General features: G+C 63.0%; 1 protein-coding gene and 1 long non-coding RNA gene across 9 annotated transcripts in view; one reads left to right on the top strand and one right to left on the bottom strand.

The window, feature by feature from the left end:
* Nucleotides 1–4716: 4716 nt before the first annotated feature.
* ANO9 (anoctamin 9) overlaps nt 4717–18145 on the top strand; it is a 25236-nt gene continuing 11807 nt past the window's right edge. For 6 of the 8 annotated variants that reach the window (XR_005217334.1, XR_005217333.1, XM_037838431.1 and 3 more), the window contains exons 1-15: nt 4717–4768; nt 10607–10651; nt 11116–11238; nt 11396–11517; nt 12441–12487; nt 12641–12699; nt 12779–12849; nt 13858–13992; nt 14714–14810; nt 15011–15071; nt 15203–15285; nt 15389–15493; nt 15575–15739; nt 16035–16071; nt 16321–16432. Coding sequence is in view for 6 of the 8 variants with exons in the window: in XM_037838431.1 (XP_037694359.1) it covers nt 4763–4768; nt 10607–10651; nt 11116–11238; nt 11396–11517; nt 12441–12487; nt 12641–12699; nt 12779–12849; nt 13858–13992; nt 14714–14810; nt 15011–15071; nt 15203–15285; nt 15389–15493; nt 15575–15739; nt 16035–16071; nt 16321–16432 (1268 nt within the window). In the remaining 2 variants the exon portion in view is untranslated. The remainder of the gene's footprint in view (nt 4769–10606; nt 10652–11115; nt 11239–11395; nt 11518–12440; nt 12488–12640; nt 12700–12778; nt 12850–13857; nt 13993–14713; nt 14811–15010; nt 15072–15202; nt 15286–15388; nt 15494–15574; nt 15740–16034; nt 16072–16320; nt 16433–18145) is intronic. The other 2 variants (XM_037838434.1, XM_037838433.1) reach the window with 1 other exon arrangement.
* LOC119535996 lies at nt 9592–11226 on the bottom strand. Its single transcript, XR_005217335.1, has 2 exons — nt 11103–11226; nt 9592–10627 (listed from the first exon to the last, which is right to left on the bottom strand). It is a non-coding gene; the product is annotated as an uncharacterized LOC119535996 (long non-coding RNA).

The following is an 18145-nucleotide window of genomic DNA, read 5'->3' as shown; positions in this document are numbered from 1 at the left end:
GGCACACCCCATCTTTCCAGCTGGCGCCCCACAGGCCTAGTTGCCGCCTCTCCCGCTCCGGGACTGAAGCCGTCCTGAAGCGCTCACAGCCCGGCAAATGTTGGTGGTGTTTTCCTGCGCAGAGAACCTTCCCAAAGCGGAGCAGAGCCACCGCCGCCTCTCCAGGCACACAGGTCGGACGAGAGGTGCAGAGACGCATCCGCCCCGCTGGGGTCCCCGGCCACCGCCAGACGCTCAGTGGGGGCCCGAGGGGTCGGGGGGCTGGGCGAGTGCGCGGGGCCGGGGGAGCGGGCGGGGGCTGGGTAAGTGGGCGGGGCCCGGGCCGGGTGGGCGGGGCTGAGTGAGTGGGCGGGGCGGGGAGTGGGCGGGGCGGCTCCGGCAGTGCGCTGCCTGCTGCGCGGCGGCCGCGCGTGCGTTGACCCTTGCCGCGGAGCTGCGCACACCCGCAGCCGGTGTTCCAGACGCTTTACCAGTCCTAGCTATTGTGATCCTCATTTTCGTCTCTCGTTAGAGAAGAGGAAACTGAGACGCAGAAAGCTGAGGGAGCGCTGCGTCCAGCTCCTGCCCTCCCCCTGCAGCTCAGGGCCTCCCCCCTGAACCCCTCACTTGGCTCCCGGGTCTGGCCTCCGCCCCCACCCCCGGCTCCAGCTGCCGCGCGCCCACCCCTCCCCCTCGGGCACGCGCAGGGGGGCCAGGGGCGGGGCCGGAAGGCGCGGGGAGGGCGACTAGGAGGGCTCCAGGTTTGGGCTCAGGTGGCGAGTGGCCGGTGAGCGCCTCAGAGAGGAGGAGGAGGCGGCAACAGCTCTGGGGACATGCGGGTGCCCTGAGGCAGATGGGCCTGACGGTCTCCTGCCTGGAGAAGGATGCGCGGGGTGACCTTCCTCAGATGCCACCAGGTATCCCAGGGTGCTGGAGCCGACCAGGGGCTTTAAAGAAAATGACCAATTCTGCTGCCCCCCTCACCCCCCCACCCCCGAGGGGAGTGCTGGTGCAAAGGGCGGGCTGGCGTGCAGGGCCAGCCTGGTGAAAGGTCACGTCCGGGCGCGGCCCGGCCCAGAGCTCAGAGTTCAGTTAGCCACTTTCCGGTGGGAAACAGTTAAAACATTTGGGCAACACGCTTTTCAGAAATAGTCTGGCAGGGAAGGGAGACAAAGTGTGTGCATGTGCCAGGAGACTGTCTCCCTTTTCTTTTGTCAGCAGTGACAGTTCTGCTGGCAGGTAAGTCTGTGGAGGTGAATAGATCACATAAAGTTCTGCGCTGGCCACACACACACCTGCCACCTGGGAGTTTTCTCAGAGCTGACCAGACAGAGTTGGGACAGGACAGGGAACCTCTGCTCCTTAGGAAGGGAAGCAGGAACCCATGGAAATTTAAGTCCCTTTGAGAATGGGGCATAAAGCTTTGAAGGGAGAGTTTCTTCAAACAGGTGCTGGGGCACAGCAGGGGGTCAGAAGTATCCCCAGAGTGAGGACATCAGGGTCCCAGGTCCCTGCCCCGGCGCCAGGGCACCAGGCAACCAGCTTCAAAGGAAGACCCTAGGGCAGAGGCCCAGATGGGGAGAGGGGTCTCCGTGCAGGGGCCCGAGGCAGGGCTGTCTCCCGCCCAGACAGGTGCACGGCCGCCAGAGGCAGCCCCGGGGGCTCCCAGCTGGAGCCAGCGCTCAGACCAGACCCTGGTGGAGACGGGGGCAGCTTCTGGGAGGCACCAGCCCAGCTGACCGCAAGCTGCCTCCAAGATGCAGCCTTGGCTTGACATCCCGGCATCTGTGGCCCGTGTCCAGTCATGTTCCTTGCAAGTGGGGCGAGGGCGTTAGGTGAGGACCTGCGATGCCCAGCTCCCTGCAGGATTTCACCAACTCTGCTGGCACTGTTGTCGCAACCCCCACAGAGAAGCTGCCGGACACCTGATTAAAGGGCTGCGGACAGCAGGACTGGGGGCCTGCTCCTGCTGCACTTTGCCCTACAGGGGAGAGAACACCAGTGGGCAGGGTCCAGGTCCATGAGTGGGGGCCCATGTGTGTCTCAACCAAAGTCTCGCAAGACAGCAGGGAGAAGGAGCTCAGGCTGCACCCCATCACTGTCCCAAGATACTTCACAGACCAGAGGCCAGAGGCTAAGGCTGGGCCCGGGGTTAAAAGTTTACAATAGTGCACTTTAGTACAAATACAGTTTGTAAAATTTGTATGTGTGTGTTGTAGACAATTTTTATAAAGCAAAATAGAATGAGGAAAAACAAAATTCCACCATCCGAGGTTCACACATTAAGTATGAATATAAAATTTTAAATCTACTCTTCCCAGTATTTTAATGCATTTTATTAGTTGAAATAAAACCTGTTATACGTTTTTGTAACCTATTTTTTTTTCATTTAATAGTATAACATAAGTACTTCCCCATGTTCTCATAAACTCTTTGAAAGAGTAATTTTTTGTGGCCGCATAATCAGCTTATGAGTATACCATATTTACTCATAATATTTGCTTATAATATGTGCTGCAAAGGACGTATACATATTTTCATTACTTTTGGTTTTTTTCTTTAGGATGGTTTCTGAGAAGTGAACTTCATGGACCAAAGTATAAACAATCTTAAGGCTTTAGAAACTTATTGCTGAGTTACTTTCTGAAAGGGCTGTGTCCGTTTTCTCTCTGGGTCGGCTTGACTGAGCCCTGCCTTGACTTTTATCCCTCACTGAATGTACAATAAGCTTACACCGTGGGGCAGGGGGATCGCGACCTCCTCTGCTTTCCTCTCCCGGAGCCGGCAGCACCGTCTGCTCAGAGGGCTCTTGTCCCGGCCCTTTCCCAGCGAGGACTGTGGAGGTAACAGGATCCAGCGATGTGACGGCCGTGGATGGTAAAAGTGAGAAGAAGCAGTGTTTCTGCGGCAATAAGATTGAAATGCCAGATAAAAAACATCGCAAAAGAGTGACGAGTCTGCACATTAAAGGAACACCTGAATCGGGTAAAATCCAGGACATGCGGCCAGATTGGTGCAACACGATGAAAAAGTAAATACAAATTATCCTGGGCTGGTGTAGGCCGGGACTGAGGCAACACGTCGGAGGAGCATAGGAGATGGTTGATAATGTGCTTTCTGTGCTCAAAATCCTCGTGAATTCTGTTTCCTGGACTCTAGCCTGGCATTCGAGGCCCTCTGGCCTGCGGCAGAGTCTGCGGATACCTCCAGTTTCCTTTTCCCTTCCTTAGTAAAAGAAACCTAACACAAAAAATGGAAATAAGGTGCTTGGAAAGGAGACTGGGACATGTGCAAGTTTTAGACAGTGTCCTTCCAGGAAAGGGTGTCCCTCCTTCACCCTTTCCTCTTCCTGCTGGCTGGAATGTGGTGTAATTGTGGAGCTTGAGCAGCCATCTTGGGCCATGAGATGGGACCAGGTGCTTAAAGTGGCAGAGCAACAAATTGAAGGGATTCTGTGTCCTTGACTGTGGAGCCGCCATCCTAGCCCTGGACTGGCCACCTCCAGATGTTACTGATGTGGGAGAGAAATAAATGAACTTGTATAAACCATCTCTGTTTAGGCCACCATCACCCTCACCAATCCGAATGCTATCCTCACACCTGCGAGGGACCCATTGGGTCATCTTGGTTGGGGCTGCCGTTGTCTGGTCCGGCCCCCTCAGGGCTGCCCAGGTTCTGGGCCATGTGCTGTCTCCATTCTCTCTGCCACCTCAGAGGTCAGGCCTGGACCCTGCCTCTGTCAGATCCAGCCAGGGGTCCCCCAAGCAGAAATGTGGGCAGGAACCCAGAGCAAACACTTGGCACTCTGCCATGCGACACAGTGGGTGCTTCCTGCTTTCCCAACCCATGGGTGGCCCCCGACCTGTGGGTTCTCCCTGTTCCCCGACCCATGGTGCTCCCTGCCCCCTGACTTGTGAGTGCTCCCTGCTCCCCCGACCCGTGAGTGCTCCCTGCCCCCCGACTTGTGAGTGCTCCCTGTCCCCTGACCCGTGGGTGCCCCTTGCCCTCCCAGATGCCCCATGTGCCTTCTGCAGCTTCTCCTGGCCTCTTGGGCTGGACAGACATGTTCAGGACACACGGGCAGGCAGAGCCACTTTCTCAGTCCTCCATGTGGCTCTGGGGCAGCCAGGCAGCCCCCAAGACACCCAGGGCTGCTCTAAACCCTGATGGGGCCCACAGAGCAGGAGGCTTGGGTGGGAGAAGACCCCAGTGTTGGATCTGGAATCGCCTGTCACATTCCTTGACTGGTGTCCCAGTCTCTCCTCCAAGGAATTGAGGCTGGAACAGGTGGGCTGGGGGTGGGTGCTCTGAGGTGGGGCAGGGGCAGGGGCAGGAGGGTGAGCAGGGCCTCCCAGGGCCCACCCTGGGGTGGGGGGAGGTGTTGGTGTGTGGTCCTCACTGGGAAGGCCCCTCCCAGAGCTCGGCTTCAGAGACTTCTCAACCTGGGGGGCGAGTCAGTCAACCCCCACCTCCCAGATGAGCCCCGGACGACGGGGGAGGGGCGACGGGGTGCTCAGGGGAGGGACTGGGCCTGGGGGCTGCCCTGTCACGACCCCCCACCCCCAGCATTTACCAGCTTGGACCTGTACCCTCTGCTCCAGCGAGGTCCTCCGAGGCCCTGGGCGCTGGCCGTGCGGGCGGAGCGGGAGGCTTTCCTGGCCCCTCCCCGGCTGCTCCCGGTGGGGCGGGAGGGACGGGGAGGAGGGAGGGGTGAGTCCCACGCGGAAGTCACAGGACGCCCAGCAGGCACCCGTCGCTGGCCCCTGGCGGCCTGGGCCCCAGGATGCAGGTGAGTGTGGGCGCCCAGGGGTCCACACGGGCAGGCCCACCCCACGCGCTTCCCGCCGGACCCTCCCGAGGCTGCTCCCGTGGCCCTGCCATCCTCACCTGGAAAGCGCAGGTGTTTGGTTTCGTGGGGGGAGGGGAGTTCCTGCAGCCCAGCACCCCGAGGTGAGGGTGGTCAGAGCCCTGAGAACAAGCGGGGCCCGCCCCTGGGGGCCGTGGAGGCTGCCCTCCAGCCAAGGGTCTGGGGCCTCAGGCCTGGGTCCTGGCGAGTGTGGGACCCCGGGTCCCTCTGCCTGGCTCCTCAGTACAGGATGGAGAGGGTGTCCCCTGGGCCCTGACCTGCACAGAGGCCCCTCCTGACCTTTCAGCTCTGTCCGGAGGGGGAAGGGGCTGTGGGCTCCAGGGTGCCTGGCCTGCCCCAGGCTGTGAGCTGCTGGGTTCGGATCCTGGGGAGGCGAGCAGGAGGCTGCGGGGCCCTGGAAAGGGGCAGGAGAACCCTTGGAAGCCATCCTCACCCCTGGGGATGTCCCCTCTGCAGGGAGAGGTTGCTGGGGCTGGGCCAGAGCTGGGTGGCCCCAGGAGAAGGCCCTTGGCGAGGCGGAGAGCAAAACCAGCCTCCCACTCGAGGGCTTGGCCCTTCCAAAATTGAGGGCCAGGTGGGTGGGCCCCTCGTGCCCCCTGCCCGGGTGAGCCCTTCCAGTACAGCTCCAGCTGCAGCCAGTTCTGGCCAGCAGACTCGCCCTGACCCCGCGTTCCCTGCCAGCCCCTTCCTCCTGTGACAGCCTGTGTGGGGCGGAGGAGAGACCCTGGGATGGCTCAGGGTGGGGCGGCGGGACACACCTGCTGTGACTGAGGGAGAAAATCAGCCCTTAGAAAAGGGCAGGTACAAACAGTAGGATAGGGCTGCCTTGGTGGCCCCAGCTTCTGGTGGCTCTGAGCATGACCTTCCCCTGCTCAATTCCCTTCCGCGGCTCCCTGTTGCCCTCGGCTGAAGTCCTACCTCCCAGCCAGCCTAACAGCCCTTCAAATCTGACTTCTGCTAATCCCTCCGCCTCACCCACTGGCAGCTCCCTTCTCCCCACTGTTTATGCTCCTACAAAGCCGAAGTGCTGACTATTGAGTTCCTGGGAAAAGCAACTGCTGATTGCTTAGAGGTGCTGAGCACTGAGTCTCTGGGAGTAGTTACCACTGGGTCCTCAGAGGTGCTGAGTATTGTTCCAAGAAGGGTAACTACCAAGTACCCAGACGTGTGTAGATGGAGTCCCTGGAATACAGATGGCACGCTGGCCTCCTGGGGCCTCTCCACACACATTTCTCTCTGCCAGGAGAGCTACCCCCACTCATCTGCCTCCTGCATCTTCTTGCCCTCCAGGCTGCACTCCAGACCCCTCCCTGGCCAGGCCCCTTCAGCCTCCTGTACCTCCCCCACCTGCCTGTCCTCTGCTGTACTGACCACGCCCCTCCTGTACCTGCCCCACCCGCCTGTCCCTTCTGTGCTGACCACGCCCCTCCTGTACCTGCCCCACCTGCCTGTCCTCTGCTGTGCTGACCACGCCCCCCTGTACCCTCCCCCACCCGCCTGTCCCTTCTGTGCTGACCACGCCCCTCCTGTACCTGCCTGAACTGACCACGCCCCTCCTGTACCTCCCCCACCTGCCTGTCCTCTGCTGTGCTGACCACGCCCCTCCTGTACCTGCCCCACCCGCCTGTCCCTTCTGTGCTGACCACGCCCCTCCTGTACCCTCCCCCACCCGCCTGTCCCTTCTGTGCTGACCACGCCCCTCCTGTACCTGCCTGAACTGACCACGCCCCTCCTGTCCCCGCTGTGCTGACCCCGCCCTCGGCCTTGCAGTGGATGGGGTGTCACTCCTGCCTGGACTGGTGCCAGGAGCTCAGCGTTCCCAGCACTGCCCCATGAAGCCCAGGCACAGGGGCCACATCACCAGTGCACGTCAGGGCCGGCCGGACGAGGACGACAGACGGGGCATCTGAAGGAAGGGATGGACAGATGGACTGAGGAAAGGAGGGACAGCCAGGAGGAGGGGGGGACAGACGGCTGCCTTTAGGAGCTCTGAGGAAGCAGAGCCAGGTGGGGAAGGGGGGCCAAGCCGAGGCTGGAAAAAGAGGGCCTCTGCGGGGAGGGGCCGAGCGCCCGCCGAGACGCTGGGGTCCCACAGGCAGCAGGCCAGGGACCAGAGAAGCACAGGCCAGACGGCGGATGGACAGATGGACAGCCTGATGGTGGCAACTCGGGCACGGCCATGGTCCGGGGAGGCACCTGGCCTGGAGCAGGTGGCTGAGGGGGGCTGGGGGACAGAGGTGTGTGGCAGGCAGAGTCCGCAGAACCCGGAGGCTGTTTGGCTGGGGGTCAGCGGTGGGGGGCTGCCTGGCTGCTCCTGTGGCTGCCGGGCCATGGCTGAGGGCGGCTGAGGACCGGGGCTGACCCGCATCTCTAGCTTTGTCCACCTGCCCGCACTGGGCCCCTGCCAGTGGGCACCCCACGTGGCTTCACTCCCCACGGCCAGAACACGCAGCAGCCCCCCGGGAGTCGAGTCCGGCGGCCATCGTCCCGGAGCCGTGTGGTGTCCCAGAGGGGGGTCACGCAAGGCAGGAGCTGCCCCCCGACCAGTGGCCTCATTCTGGGGCTGACTCAGCCTCCTGCCTCGGCCTCTGAGAACATCATTCTTAATTTTATTTAAACTTTCCAAAAGTTACAAGCACTCTATGCCCACCAACTCACAACTCCTCCTGCCCACCCCTCCCTCCCTGGCAACCACTGATCTACCTTCTGTCTCCACAAATTGGCTATTTCTGGCTATTTCATAGAAGGGACATCATCCCCTACTCGTCCTTCTGCGTCTGGCTTCTCCATGCCGCAGGTCTTCAGAGTCTTCCACGGCGTAGCAGGCACACCAGGGCGTCATTTCTCCCCACGGCCGAGTCACGGTCCATGGCGTGTGGGGACCACGTTTTGTTTATCCGTTCACCTGCTGTTGGACCCCTGGGTTGCTTCCACCTTTTGGCAATTGCATATAATGTGGCGATGAACGCTGTGGGCAAATACCTGTCTGGGTCCCTGTTTTACTATCTTTGAGGGAATTTGCCAGGTAACACGGTAGGTAGCTGTGTGTTTAGCTTCTTGAGGAGCCGCCATTCTGCCTTCCACGGTGGCTGCACCGTTCGACATCCCCTGGGATGCTCCCGTCTCCAGGGTCCCTCCTTGTGCCCTGCCTGCCCCTCCAGCCCTGGGGCACCGGTTGCACCCTGCTTGTCCTACTAGGGCCGCCTCACCTCTGCTTAGTGTTTCTGCAAGGAGTTGGGGGGTCCTGGGAGCAGGACGGAGAGATGGAAAGAAGCCCACCCCGGTGTGAGAAGCCAGGCACATCTTGCCAACCCAGCTGGGTGCTGGGTGTGCACATCCCCAAGGCCTTCCTCTCCCTGAGCCTGGGCGCCGGGGCCGAGGCAAGTTCAGGATGCCCTGCCCCGCCCTGGCCTGGATTTCACTGCAGGTTTCTCCTGACCCGGGACGGGGGAGAGGTTTCGGGAGCTGCTCCCACGCCTGGGTGCAGGAATCTGCTGATGGGAGAGCAGGGGACATCCGGGGTGTCTGGGGCAATGTGAGAGGGCGGGCATCGTTGGGAGAGGCCAGAGAACCTCGGCCACGTGGGGCGTGGGTGGCGGCATTGCGGGCGGGCTGCTCTGGAGCTGGAAACCAAGCCCCGGTGAGCCCAGCGTCCGCGGCCCTGCTGCCTGGGAGCCCGCCCCTCTCCGGGTGGGTTGAGGGGCTTCCCGGCACAGGCTGGGCTGTGCTGGATGGGGCGGGAGAGCAGGGTGGGTGGCTCTCCAGCCTGGGGGTGGAGTAGGGCTGCCAGATGTAGCAAAAACAAAGAAAAACACACAACAAACTGGATTCAAAGTTAAATCTAAATCTCAGATAAACAAGTAATAGGGTTTCTTTTTAGTGTAATTACGTCCAATCCAACAACTGGGATATACTTACACTAAAAGGTGTCTGCTGCTTGTCTGCCTCCGCAGCCTGTATTTACCCCGTGGCCCTGGAGGGAGGAGTGGCCGGGGAGGGGGTGCCAGTGGGGAGCAGCGGATGCAGAGAGAGACCCCTTGAAGCTGGATGGAAGGCTCCTGAATAGGTGGGGGGCTGGCGGACCCTGGGAAGGTAGGGGACGGTGGACCTGCTGGAAGGAGAGCCCAGTGTCAGCAGTGGGGTGGGTGGGTGGTGGCACCCAAACCTGCTGGCTCGGCCCTGGAGGCAGCTTACTCTGCTGGGGGTACCATGGAGGAGGTGAGGTGGGCAGGGGTGCTACAGTGGGTGCGGCCCCCAGACTCCTCCTCCCCATGACCTAGCACCACCTTCTCCCTCCCCTATGACGTGGCACCTCGTCCCCCCCATGATGCCAGGGAGTCCCTGCCCTTCCCGAGGAGCTGCATCACCCCCAGCCCCTTGGGGCAGACCCCCGGGGGTGCTGACCCGGCTCCAGCCGCCCCTCGCCAATGCCTGGGGTTCCAGGGAGCGGCTCCTCCTTATGGGCCGCAGCCCCAGCCCCTGCTCTCTTCCGCTCCTCCCGCTGAAGGCGCCCCACTGAGGCCATGGGTGGCCTTCTGTCTGTCTGTCTGCTTATTGAGAGTAACGGAGCACCTGTGAATCCCCAGGCGCCCCACTTGGGGACTCGGTCCTAATGGGCACCTGAGCCTCCTGCTTCTGTCCTCCGGTGCAGCCTGGCACAGGCCTGTTTCACAGAATGCGTTTTTTACATTTCAGTTGTTTTTCACTTTATAAAGACTGTTAGGCTATAAGTAAGCATCTGGGACTTACTTTTTAAAAAAAAACTTTTCATTTGAAAAAGGTTTAGATTTGCAGAAGGGTTGCAGGGCCTGAGCGCCACGGGCCCCTCCCCAGCGTTGGTGTCTTTCGCGTCGGGTGAGGATGCCGAGGCCCCATGGGGCAGCGCCGGGAGCTCGGGTGTCACCCGGGCGTCACCTGGGCGTCACCCGCCTGCCCGCGGTGTACTTCCAGGGCCCATGGACCCCCCAAAGCTGTACTGCTCACGTCTCCTTAGTCCCCCGTCAGGGGCAGCCCTCTGTCCTTCCTCGTCCTCGGCGACCTGGACGCTGCTGAGGGGCGTCAGGCGTTGGTGGCCGTCCCCGCGCTGGGACGATGGCTGGGGCGAGGGACAAGCCTTCTCAGCACTCCTGCCTGGGGTCTCACTGTCTCGTGACCTTGGTCAGTGGGGTCGGGGGGGTCTGCCGGGCGTTTCCTCTCCCCACGCGGAGCACGGGGCCCACCGGGGAGGGGGCTCCAGCCGCCCCCCTGCAGGCTGTGCCTCCCACAGAGCAGATCCAGTGTCATATCCGTGTGAGTTGCTGGCAGGTTTGTCCACGTCTGGCGGTGGGTCGTAGGGTGTAGGAAGGTTCAACGTTAACCGCAATCCCAAATGCTCCCCCAGCATCGGCAGCGCGGTCCTCAGTGTCTGCAGACCCCAGGGTGGGGGCGGCGCCCCCTCGCCCCATGGCCCAGGGCAGCCCCACTCCTGTCCCTTGCTCCTCTTCTGTGGAAACCTTTGGGGCCTTTTGTCCCTTGCTTAGACGGGGTCGATTTGCTGGAGTTTTTTATGTACTTTCCAATACGAACCTTCAGCCCATCTCACTGCCATCAGGGCACTCACTGCTACCTGGACTTACCTGAGCACAGATGGTTCATGGGGGTTTCCCCTGGCAGCCTCTCCCCCCAGCTCTGTGTGTTAACCCTGCGGGGCCTAAGCGCATGGCCCAGAGGCACCGCATTGTAGGAACGGTCACGTCCCTCTCTCTGTCGCCCCCACACCAGGATGAAGAGAACAGCTTTCCACTGTTGGAGGCCAACACCGGGGAGGTGAGTGTCCACTGGGGCCTGGGCAGAAACCCCACCCAACCCCCACCTCCCCACGCTCCAGAACCCCCTTCTTGTCCCGTTGCTACCCTGCATCCCCCAGCCCCAGCCCTGCACCTCCAGCCCTGCACCCCCAGCCCTGCACCCCGCAACACTGCACCCCGCAGCCCTGCACCCCCCCAGCCCTGCACCCCGCAGCCCTGCACCCCGCAGCCCTGCACCCTCCCAGCCTGCACCCCACAGCCCCAGCCCTGCATCCCCCAGCCCCAGCCGTGCACTGCCAGCCCTGCACCCCCCCAGCCCTGCATCCCGCAGCCCTGCACCCCCCCAGCCCTGCACCCCGCAGCCCTGTACCCTCCCAGCCTGCACCCCGCAGCCCCAGCCCTGCATGCCCCAGCCCCAGCCCTGCGCCCCCCAGCCCCACTGCTGGATGCCCCTCCTGCCCTGGCCCCACCTCCTCCCTGCAGACCGAGGCCTCGGAGCCGTGGGACTATGTCCTCGTGGCTGATCGTGCCCAGACAAACCCTGAGCGGGACCAGCAGCGGCAGCGGTTCCTGGAGGAGCTGAGGAGGAAGGGCTTCCACATCAGGGTGGGCGGGGCGGGGGCGGGGACACAGGGGACGGGGCGGGGCCGCGCTGCGTCCTGGGAGGGGCTGAGAGAGGGGAGGGCCTCGTGCCCGCGGTGGCCCGGGCGGCGGAAGGGGGCCCGCGGAGGCGTGGAGGGTCTCATGCCGTCCCCCGCCCCAGACGAGGCAGGACCGGGAGAAGTTGTTCTTTGGGGTCCGAGCCGACAGCGGGATCTTCGCCCTGTACCGCACCCTCCTCGGGGAGCCCGGGGGACCCGCCCCCAGGATCCAGCCCAGCACGCGGTGAGCTGCGGAGCTCCGGCGCCCCTGGGAGGCGGCCGCCGCGAGGGTCGCCCCCACCGCGGGTGACCGCCTCCACGTCCAGGCCGGGGAGACCGGCGGTCCCGACCCCTCGGGCTTGTCGGGGGTTCCACGCGGTGACGGACCCAGCAGGCTCCTCCCCCAGCCGGCCGCAGCCCTTTTCCTCCAGGACAGGGTCCCGGCCTGTGCCCCCCATGGACGACCCCCCCAGCGCCCCAAAGGCCCGACTGGGAGCACCTCCTCTCCCCCCAACAGCCCCCCTCCTCCCTGACCCTTCTGGATCCCGGCTCCCGGGACCCCCCACACCGGCCCAGCGGGGGTCCAGCACCTTCGGGGGCTCCCTCAGAGCTCCGCTGGGCCTGCCCATGGACTCGGGCACAGAGTGTCCCTGGGATTTGGTTATGAGGCAACAAGGGGCCCTGGCGGGCCTGGGGAGGGGCAGAAAGGGGGACAGATGGGGGGTCACCGGCGGTGCGGTCGGGAGCAGCAGGCTGGGGAACGAGGATGGGTCCACGGAGGGGCCCAGGCGTCCAGGCTTGGTGTCGGGGGGTCACACGAGGGTGCTTGGGGGCTGGGGGACCTCGGCCTCCCCATTGGCTGGTGGCTCACGGGGGCGTAAAGAGCATCACACATGTAAAGGCTTCGCGTGGTGTCTGGGCACCAGGGGCTCCGCACATGGCCTTGTTCTTGGAAGTTGGGGTGGGGGTCTGGGCCCGGCGTCTGGGGGAGAAGGGTGCGGGCGTGAGGAGCACGGAGGCAGATACAGGAGAAGGGAGGGAGGGGCCTGGGGGGTCAGACCTGAGGCATTAGATCCTCAGGTTGTGGGGACCTGGGTGGGGGGTCAGACCTGGGGGTCAGGCAAGGAGCCTGCGGGGCCATCCTGAGCTGCAGATCTTGTGTTCCAGAATCCGTATTGTCAAATTTGTCCTGAATGGCAAGACGGCCAACGGGGGTAAGAAGAGGACACCCCAGCAGCAAAAGCAGGCGGCCGGGCTCAGCGGCACTGCTGTGCCGGCTGGGGGGTGCTGGGCATGGGGGAACACGGGGCAGGGGTCCTGCCCAGTCCTCTCTCTGCCCTGATCTGCCGACTCCCTGTGACCACCAGAGACTTTCGATGACTTGGTGAAGGAGGGGGTCTTTGAGATCAGTTTTCCCCTGCACAAGGTGAGGGGCTGGGCCTGCTGGGAGAGGGCCTGGGGGGCCTGCAGGCAGGAGGGTCTCACTGTCCGTCACCTCTGCCCAGGAGGAGAAAACCCTGAAGAAATGGGCCCGGTGGAGAAGCATGTGCAGCAAGCAGCCGATTGATAACATCAGGTAACAGTGCCCCTAACAGGCCACCTGTACCTGAAGCAGACTTACCTGTTCCCCCACAGACACACCTGGGACCTGTGCCCCATAGACACACCTGTGCCTCCACAGATGGACCTGGGACCTGTGCACCCATAGACACACCTGTGTGCCCACAGACACACCTGGGATCTGTACCCCACCACAAACACACCTGTGCCTCCACAGATGCACCGGGGACCTGTGTCCCCCAGAGATGCACCTGTATCCCACAGATGCACCTGGGACCTGTGTGCCCATAGACACACCTGGGAGCTGTGTCCCTCACAGACACACCTGTACCTCCACAGACGCACCTGGGACCTGCGAACCCATAGACACACCTGTGTGCCCACAGACACACCTGGAATCTGTACCCCCCCCCACAGACACACCTGTGCCTCCACAGGTGCACTGGGACTTGTGTCCCCCACAGACACACCTGTGCTCCTGTCACCAGTCGTGCCCCATGGACACACCTGTGTGCCCACAGATACACTAGGATCTGTACCCCCACAGACACGCCTGTGCCTCCACAGAGGCACCTGAGACCCGTGTCCCCCAGAGATGCACCTGTGCCTCCACAGATGCACCTGTACCCCACAGACACACCTGGGACCTGTGTGCCCATAGACACACCTATGTGCCCACAGACACACCTGTGCTTCCACAGATACTCTGGGACTTGTGTCCCCCACAGACACACCTGTGCTCCCGTCACCAATTGTGCCCCACAGACACACCTGAGTGCCCATGAAAGCGATTCCTGCCCCTACAGATAGGTTGGTGCTTCTTTAGCCTACCTGTGTCCCTGCCACAGCCATTTGCGCCCAGTGGGTGCCTCTGTACTCCCCCCACCCCCCACCCCCAGCCCCCACCCCTCGTTTAGACACACAGGCCTCGCTCCCCCTCCCCACATGTGGACACGCCCACCGTGGCCTCCCCCAGGGGAGGGCGGGCATCTCAGGGACCCTCACGGGGCCGCCGTGCCCGCAGGGACTACTTTGGCGAGAAGGTGGCTCTGTACTTCGCCTGGCTGGGCTGGTACACCACCATGCTGGTGCCGGCCGCCGTGGCGGGCGTCCTCGTCTTCCTCAGCGGCTTCTCCCTCTTCCACGCCAGCCAGATCAGGTGGGCGGGGCAGGGGCGGGGCCCGGAGGGGGCTGGAGGGTGGGGCAGGCCCGGAGGGGGCGGGCCCAGGGGGCGGGGCGGAGCCTGCGGGGGGCGGGGCCAGGGAGGGGCCGACAGGGGCGGGGCGGGGGGCCCGGAGGGGGCTGGAGGGTGGGGCAGGCCCGGAGGGGGCGGGCTCAGGGGGCGGGGCGGAGCCTGCAGGGGGCGGGGCCAGGGAGGGGCTGGCAGGGGCGGGGCGGGGGGCCGGAGGGTGGGGCAGGCCCGGAGGGGGAGGGCCCAGAGGGGCGGGGCGGAGCCTGCGGGGGCGGGGCCAGGGAGGGGCCGACAGGGGCGGGGCGGGGGGGCCCGGAGGGGGCGGGAGGGTGGGGCAGGCCCGGAGGGGGAGGGCCCAGAGGGGCGGGGCGGAGCCTGCGGGGGCGGGGCCAGGGAGGGGCCGGCAGGGGCGGGGCGGGGGGGCCCGGAGGGGGCTGGAGGGTGGGGCAGGCCCGGAGGGGGAGGGCCCAGAGGGGCGGGGCGGAGCCTGCGGGGGCGGGGCCAGGGAGGCGCCGGCAGGGGCGGGGCGGGGGGTCCCGGAGGGGGCTGGAGGGTGGGGCAGGCCCGGAGGGGGCGGGCTCAGGGGGCGGGGCGGAGCCTGCGGGGGCGGGGCCAGGGAGGGGCTGGCAGGGGCGGGGCGGGGGGGCCCGGAGGGGTGGGCCAGCACAGGCAGGTCCTGTGTCCCCAGCAAGGAGATCTGTGAGGCCCACGACATCTTCCTGTGTCCTCGCGGGGACCACGGACGCAGCTTCCAGCGGCTGTCGGACACCTGCACCTTCGCCAAGGTTTGCCGGTCCCACTGCACCCTTCGGAAGGGCTGGCATGGTCCTGCAGATGGGGAAACTGAGGCATGGACCCGCAGAGCTGGGCCAGTGTCCTGCGGGTCGAGCGCTTACTTTTCTCACCTGAGGTGATGACAGGGGGGAGGGGAAAGGCCAGCCCCCTCCCCGCCTTGACAAGACCGGCCCCCTCCCCTGCCCCCCAGCTCACCCACCTCTTTGACAACGAGGGAACGGTGCTGTTCGCCATCTTCATGGCCTTGTGGGGTGAGTCACTGAGGGCAACCTTGAGGGTCCCGGCGCGGGGGTCCCACTCCCACGTCAGCCTGATGCCCGCTGCCACCTCCCGATCACCCCCGAGGGGCACCGCGCGACGCCCCCTCTCTCCTGGACGGCAGCCACGGTGTTCCTGGAGATCTGGAAACGGCAGCGAGCCCGCGTGGTCCTGCACTGGGACCTGTACGGCTGGGACGAGGAGCAGGTGAGGCCAGGAGAGGGGCGGCCGCCATCGGCACCAGGGCCCCAAGGGCCAGCACCGCCCGAGGCGCGAGCCGTGCCCGAGGCGTGCCCTGTGCCCTCCCCAGGAGGAGATGGCGCTGGAGCTGATTAACTGCCCCCAGCACAAGCTGCGGCTGCACCAGCACTCCTACCTGCGCAGTGCCACCATCCTCGTGCTGTCGCTGCTCGTGGTAGGGAGACCCACCGAGGGCCCCGCCCCCCACCCGCGTGGCCCTGCCCCCGACTCCACCCGCCCTCACCCGCCCCCCCAGATCTGCCTCATGATCGGCATGGCCCACGTCCTTGTCGTCTACCGCGTCCTGGCTGCCGCCCTCTTCAGGAACTCAGCCTGGCCCTTCCTGGAGCAGCAGGTGACCACAGTCGTGGTGGCCACAGGTGCCCTCGTGCACTATGTCACCATCGTGGTCATGACCAAGGTAGGAGGTGTCAGGAGGGGGAGAGCTGGGGAGAGCTGGGGGGGGAGCGGGGAGGAAGGGAGGGCTGTGGGGGAGCTGGGAGGGAGGGGAGCTGGGAGGGGGGCTGCTCGGGGGGGAGCTGGGAGGGAGCTGGGCAGGTAGCTAGGAAGGGGGCGGCTGGGGGGGATCTGGGGGGAAGGAGAGCTGGGAGAGAGCTGGGGGGAGCTGGGAGGGAGGGGAGCTGGGAAGGGGGCAGCTGGGTGGGGGCACACGCAGGTCCAGTGTGAGTCCTATTGGGTTCCCCTGCCTGACACAGATCAACAGGTGTGTGGCCCAGAAGCTTTGTGACTTAGGTAAGAGGGGCGCCCCCAACCCCGGCTTCCTGGAGGGAGCCCACAGGAGGGGGTCTTGGAACCGTGATCCGAGGCGCTGAGAGCAGGGCTTGGTGGGACGGGGGCTGGTCTTTCCCTCTGGGTCCCGTGCCCTCTTCCACTCTGCAGCTCGAGGCCCTGTGGGGACAGGTGAGGGTCGCGGTAGAGGGGAAACAGACCCTATGGGGCGGGGGCTGGCTTTGGAGCTGCCCGCCACCCCTCTCCTTCCAGAGCAGCCGAGGACTTTATCAGAGCGGGAGAGCAAATTCACCGTCAAGTTCTTCACCCTGCAGTTCTTTGCACACTTCTCCTCGCTCATCTACATCGCCTTCATCCTGGGCAGGTGAGGGTGGGCGGCCAGAGTGCCCCCCCAACCTCCATTCCCTCTAATGCAGCTCCCCCTCTCGCCAATGGACATACCCGCTCTTTTTAATTTTTAAACTAATTCACGCTCAGAAAAAGTACAAGCCCAGTGTAGACATGGGTGAAGCATAGCACGCCCGAATCCACACCCGCTCCAGGGCAGCTCTGGGCATGCTGGGTGGGGTCTGCCCAGGCTTCTCGCACTTATGTGTGCGCACACACACACACACACTCTGACCTACGTTTGCTCCATCGATCATGCTAGCTCCTTTCTATGACCTCTCAGGGGTAAAGCACACCTGGCTGCCTTGTGGGCATTTCCGGCATCTCCAATTCTGAGCTTCAGAAGCAAAGCCGTGATGATCCTCCTGTGTAACACACACACAATCACACACATGTACGTGCACTGGCACTGTCGGGCACTCACAAATATGTACTCACACACATATGCATACACTTAGATGCCACATGCACTCACACACACTTAGACACACAGATGCACACACCCACACACTTAGACCCATGTGCCCACACACACTTAGATGCATTCATAGCACACAGACTTAGATGAATGCATTTCCACCCACACAGTTAGATGCCACATGCACTCACATACTTAGATGCCACACACACACACAATTAGATGCACGCACACACAATTAGAGGCACACATATCCACGCACTTAGACACATGCAAACCTACACACTTAGACCCAGGCACTCACTTGCTTAGATGCATGCACTCACACTCACACTTAGACCCACACACACACTTAGACGCTGCACATATTTACACATACTCTCTCTCTCTCTCTCACACATACACTTTTTTCCCCTCATCTTCCTCATTAGTGAAATGAAGCTTTCTGGATAAATCAAAATTCAGGTCTATATGGTGATAATTATGGTTATGTAGGATGTTGGTGCTATAGTTCCTCCTACAGCTTTCTGTTTCCTCTGAAGAAAATAATTTCAACCTCCCTTGTGTTTGCTTAAATTTTGGTACTGTACATACATTTTGTTAATTAACCCCAAACTCTACCAGAACTTAAAAAAAAATCTCCTCTCAGTATCTCCAGACTTCAGGGCCCCTTGACCTCACTTGTCCTTGGAGACACCCTTCCTGGGGAGCCCCTCGCCCTCCCCACGAAGGATCTGTTGCTTCCGAATCCCACATCCTCCTCTTTCTTGGCTTACTCCCTCTTTTGTCAAGACAGGATGTCCAGGAGCTTCCTAAGAGAGGCTACAGGAGACACAAACATCTTGAGAAAGGCATGTCTTGAGGCGTGTTTGTTTTCCTCTCAAGCTTGGCAGTAGCTTTCCTTGAACTTTCAGAGGACTGGCCCTCGCTGGTTGAACGCACGGCGATGTGTGGCCTCGGCGGCTCGGCTGGGACTCTGGCTCTGCGCCATGTCACCCGCGCGTGGCGCTCAGCTGGGGGCCGTGCACTGGCCTCGCCTGCCTCGGGGCCTCCAGGTGGCCTCACCTGGCCTCCTTCCCTCTTCTGGCATTTGAAGGTCCTCGTGGCCTCCTCTTCCAGTCCTTTCTCGTCTGGGGGTGTTGCCTCCTTGTCGTCTGCTCTGACACTGTTTCCTTGGTCTCTCTTGTTGATGGTGGAGGCTTTCCTGAGAGGTCCTGCGCTCGGCCACCTGTCGCCTGGCCGCGCCTCTGGTCTGACCTCGTGCTCTGTGGG

The sequence above is a fragment of the Choloepus didactylus genome, chromosome 6, assembly GCF_015220235.1.
Source record: "Choloepus didactylus isolate mChoDid1 chromosome 6, mChoDid1.pri, whole genome shotgun sequence".
Taxonomy (NCBI): Eukaryota; Metazoa; Chordata; class Mammalia; order Pilosa; family Megalonychidae; genus Choloepus; species Choloepus didactylus.
The sequence above is the reverse complement of the archived record's forward strand: the minus strand, read 5'-3'. Positions and strand labels throughout refer to the sequence as shown.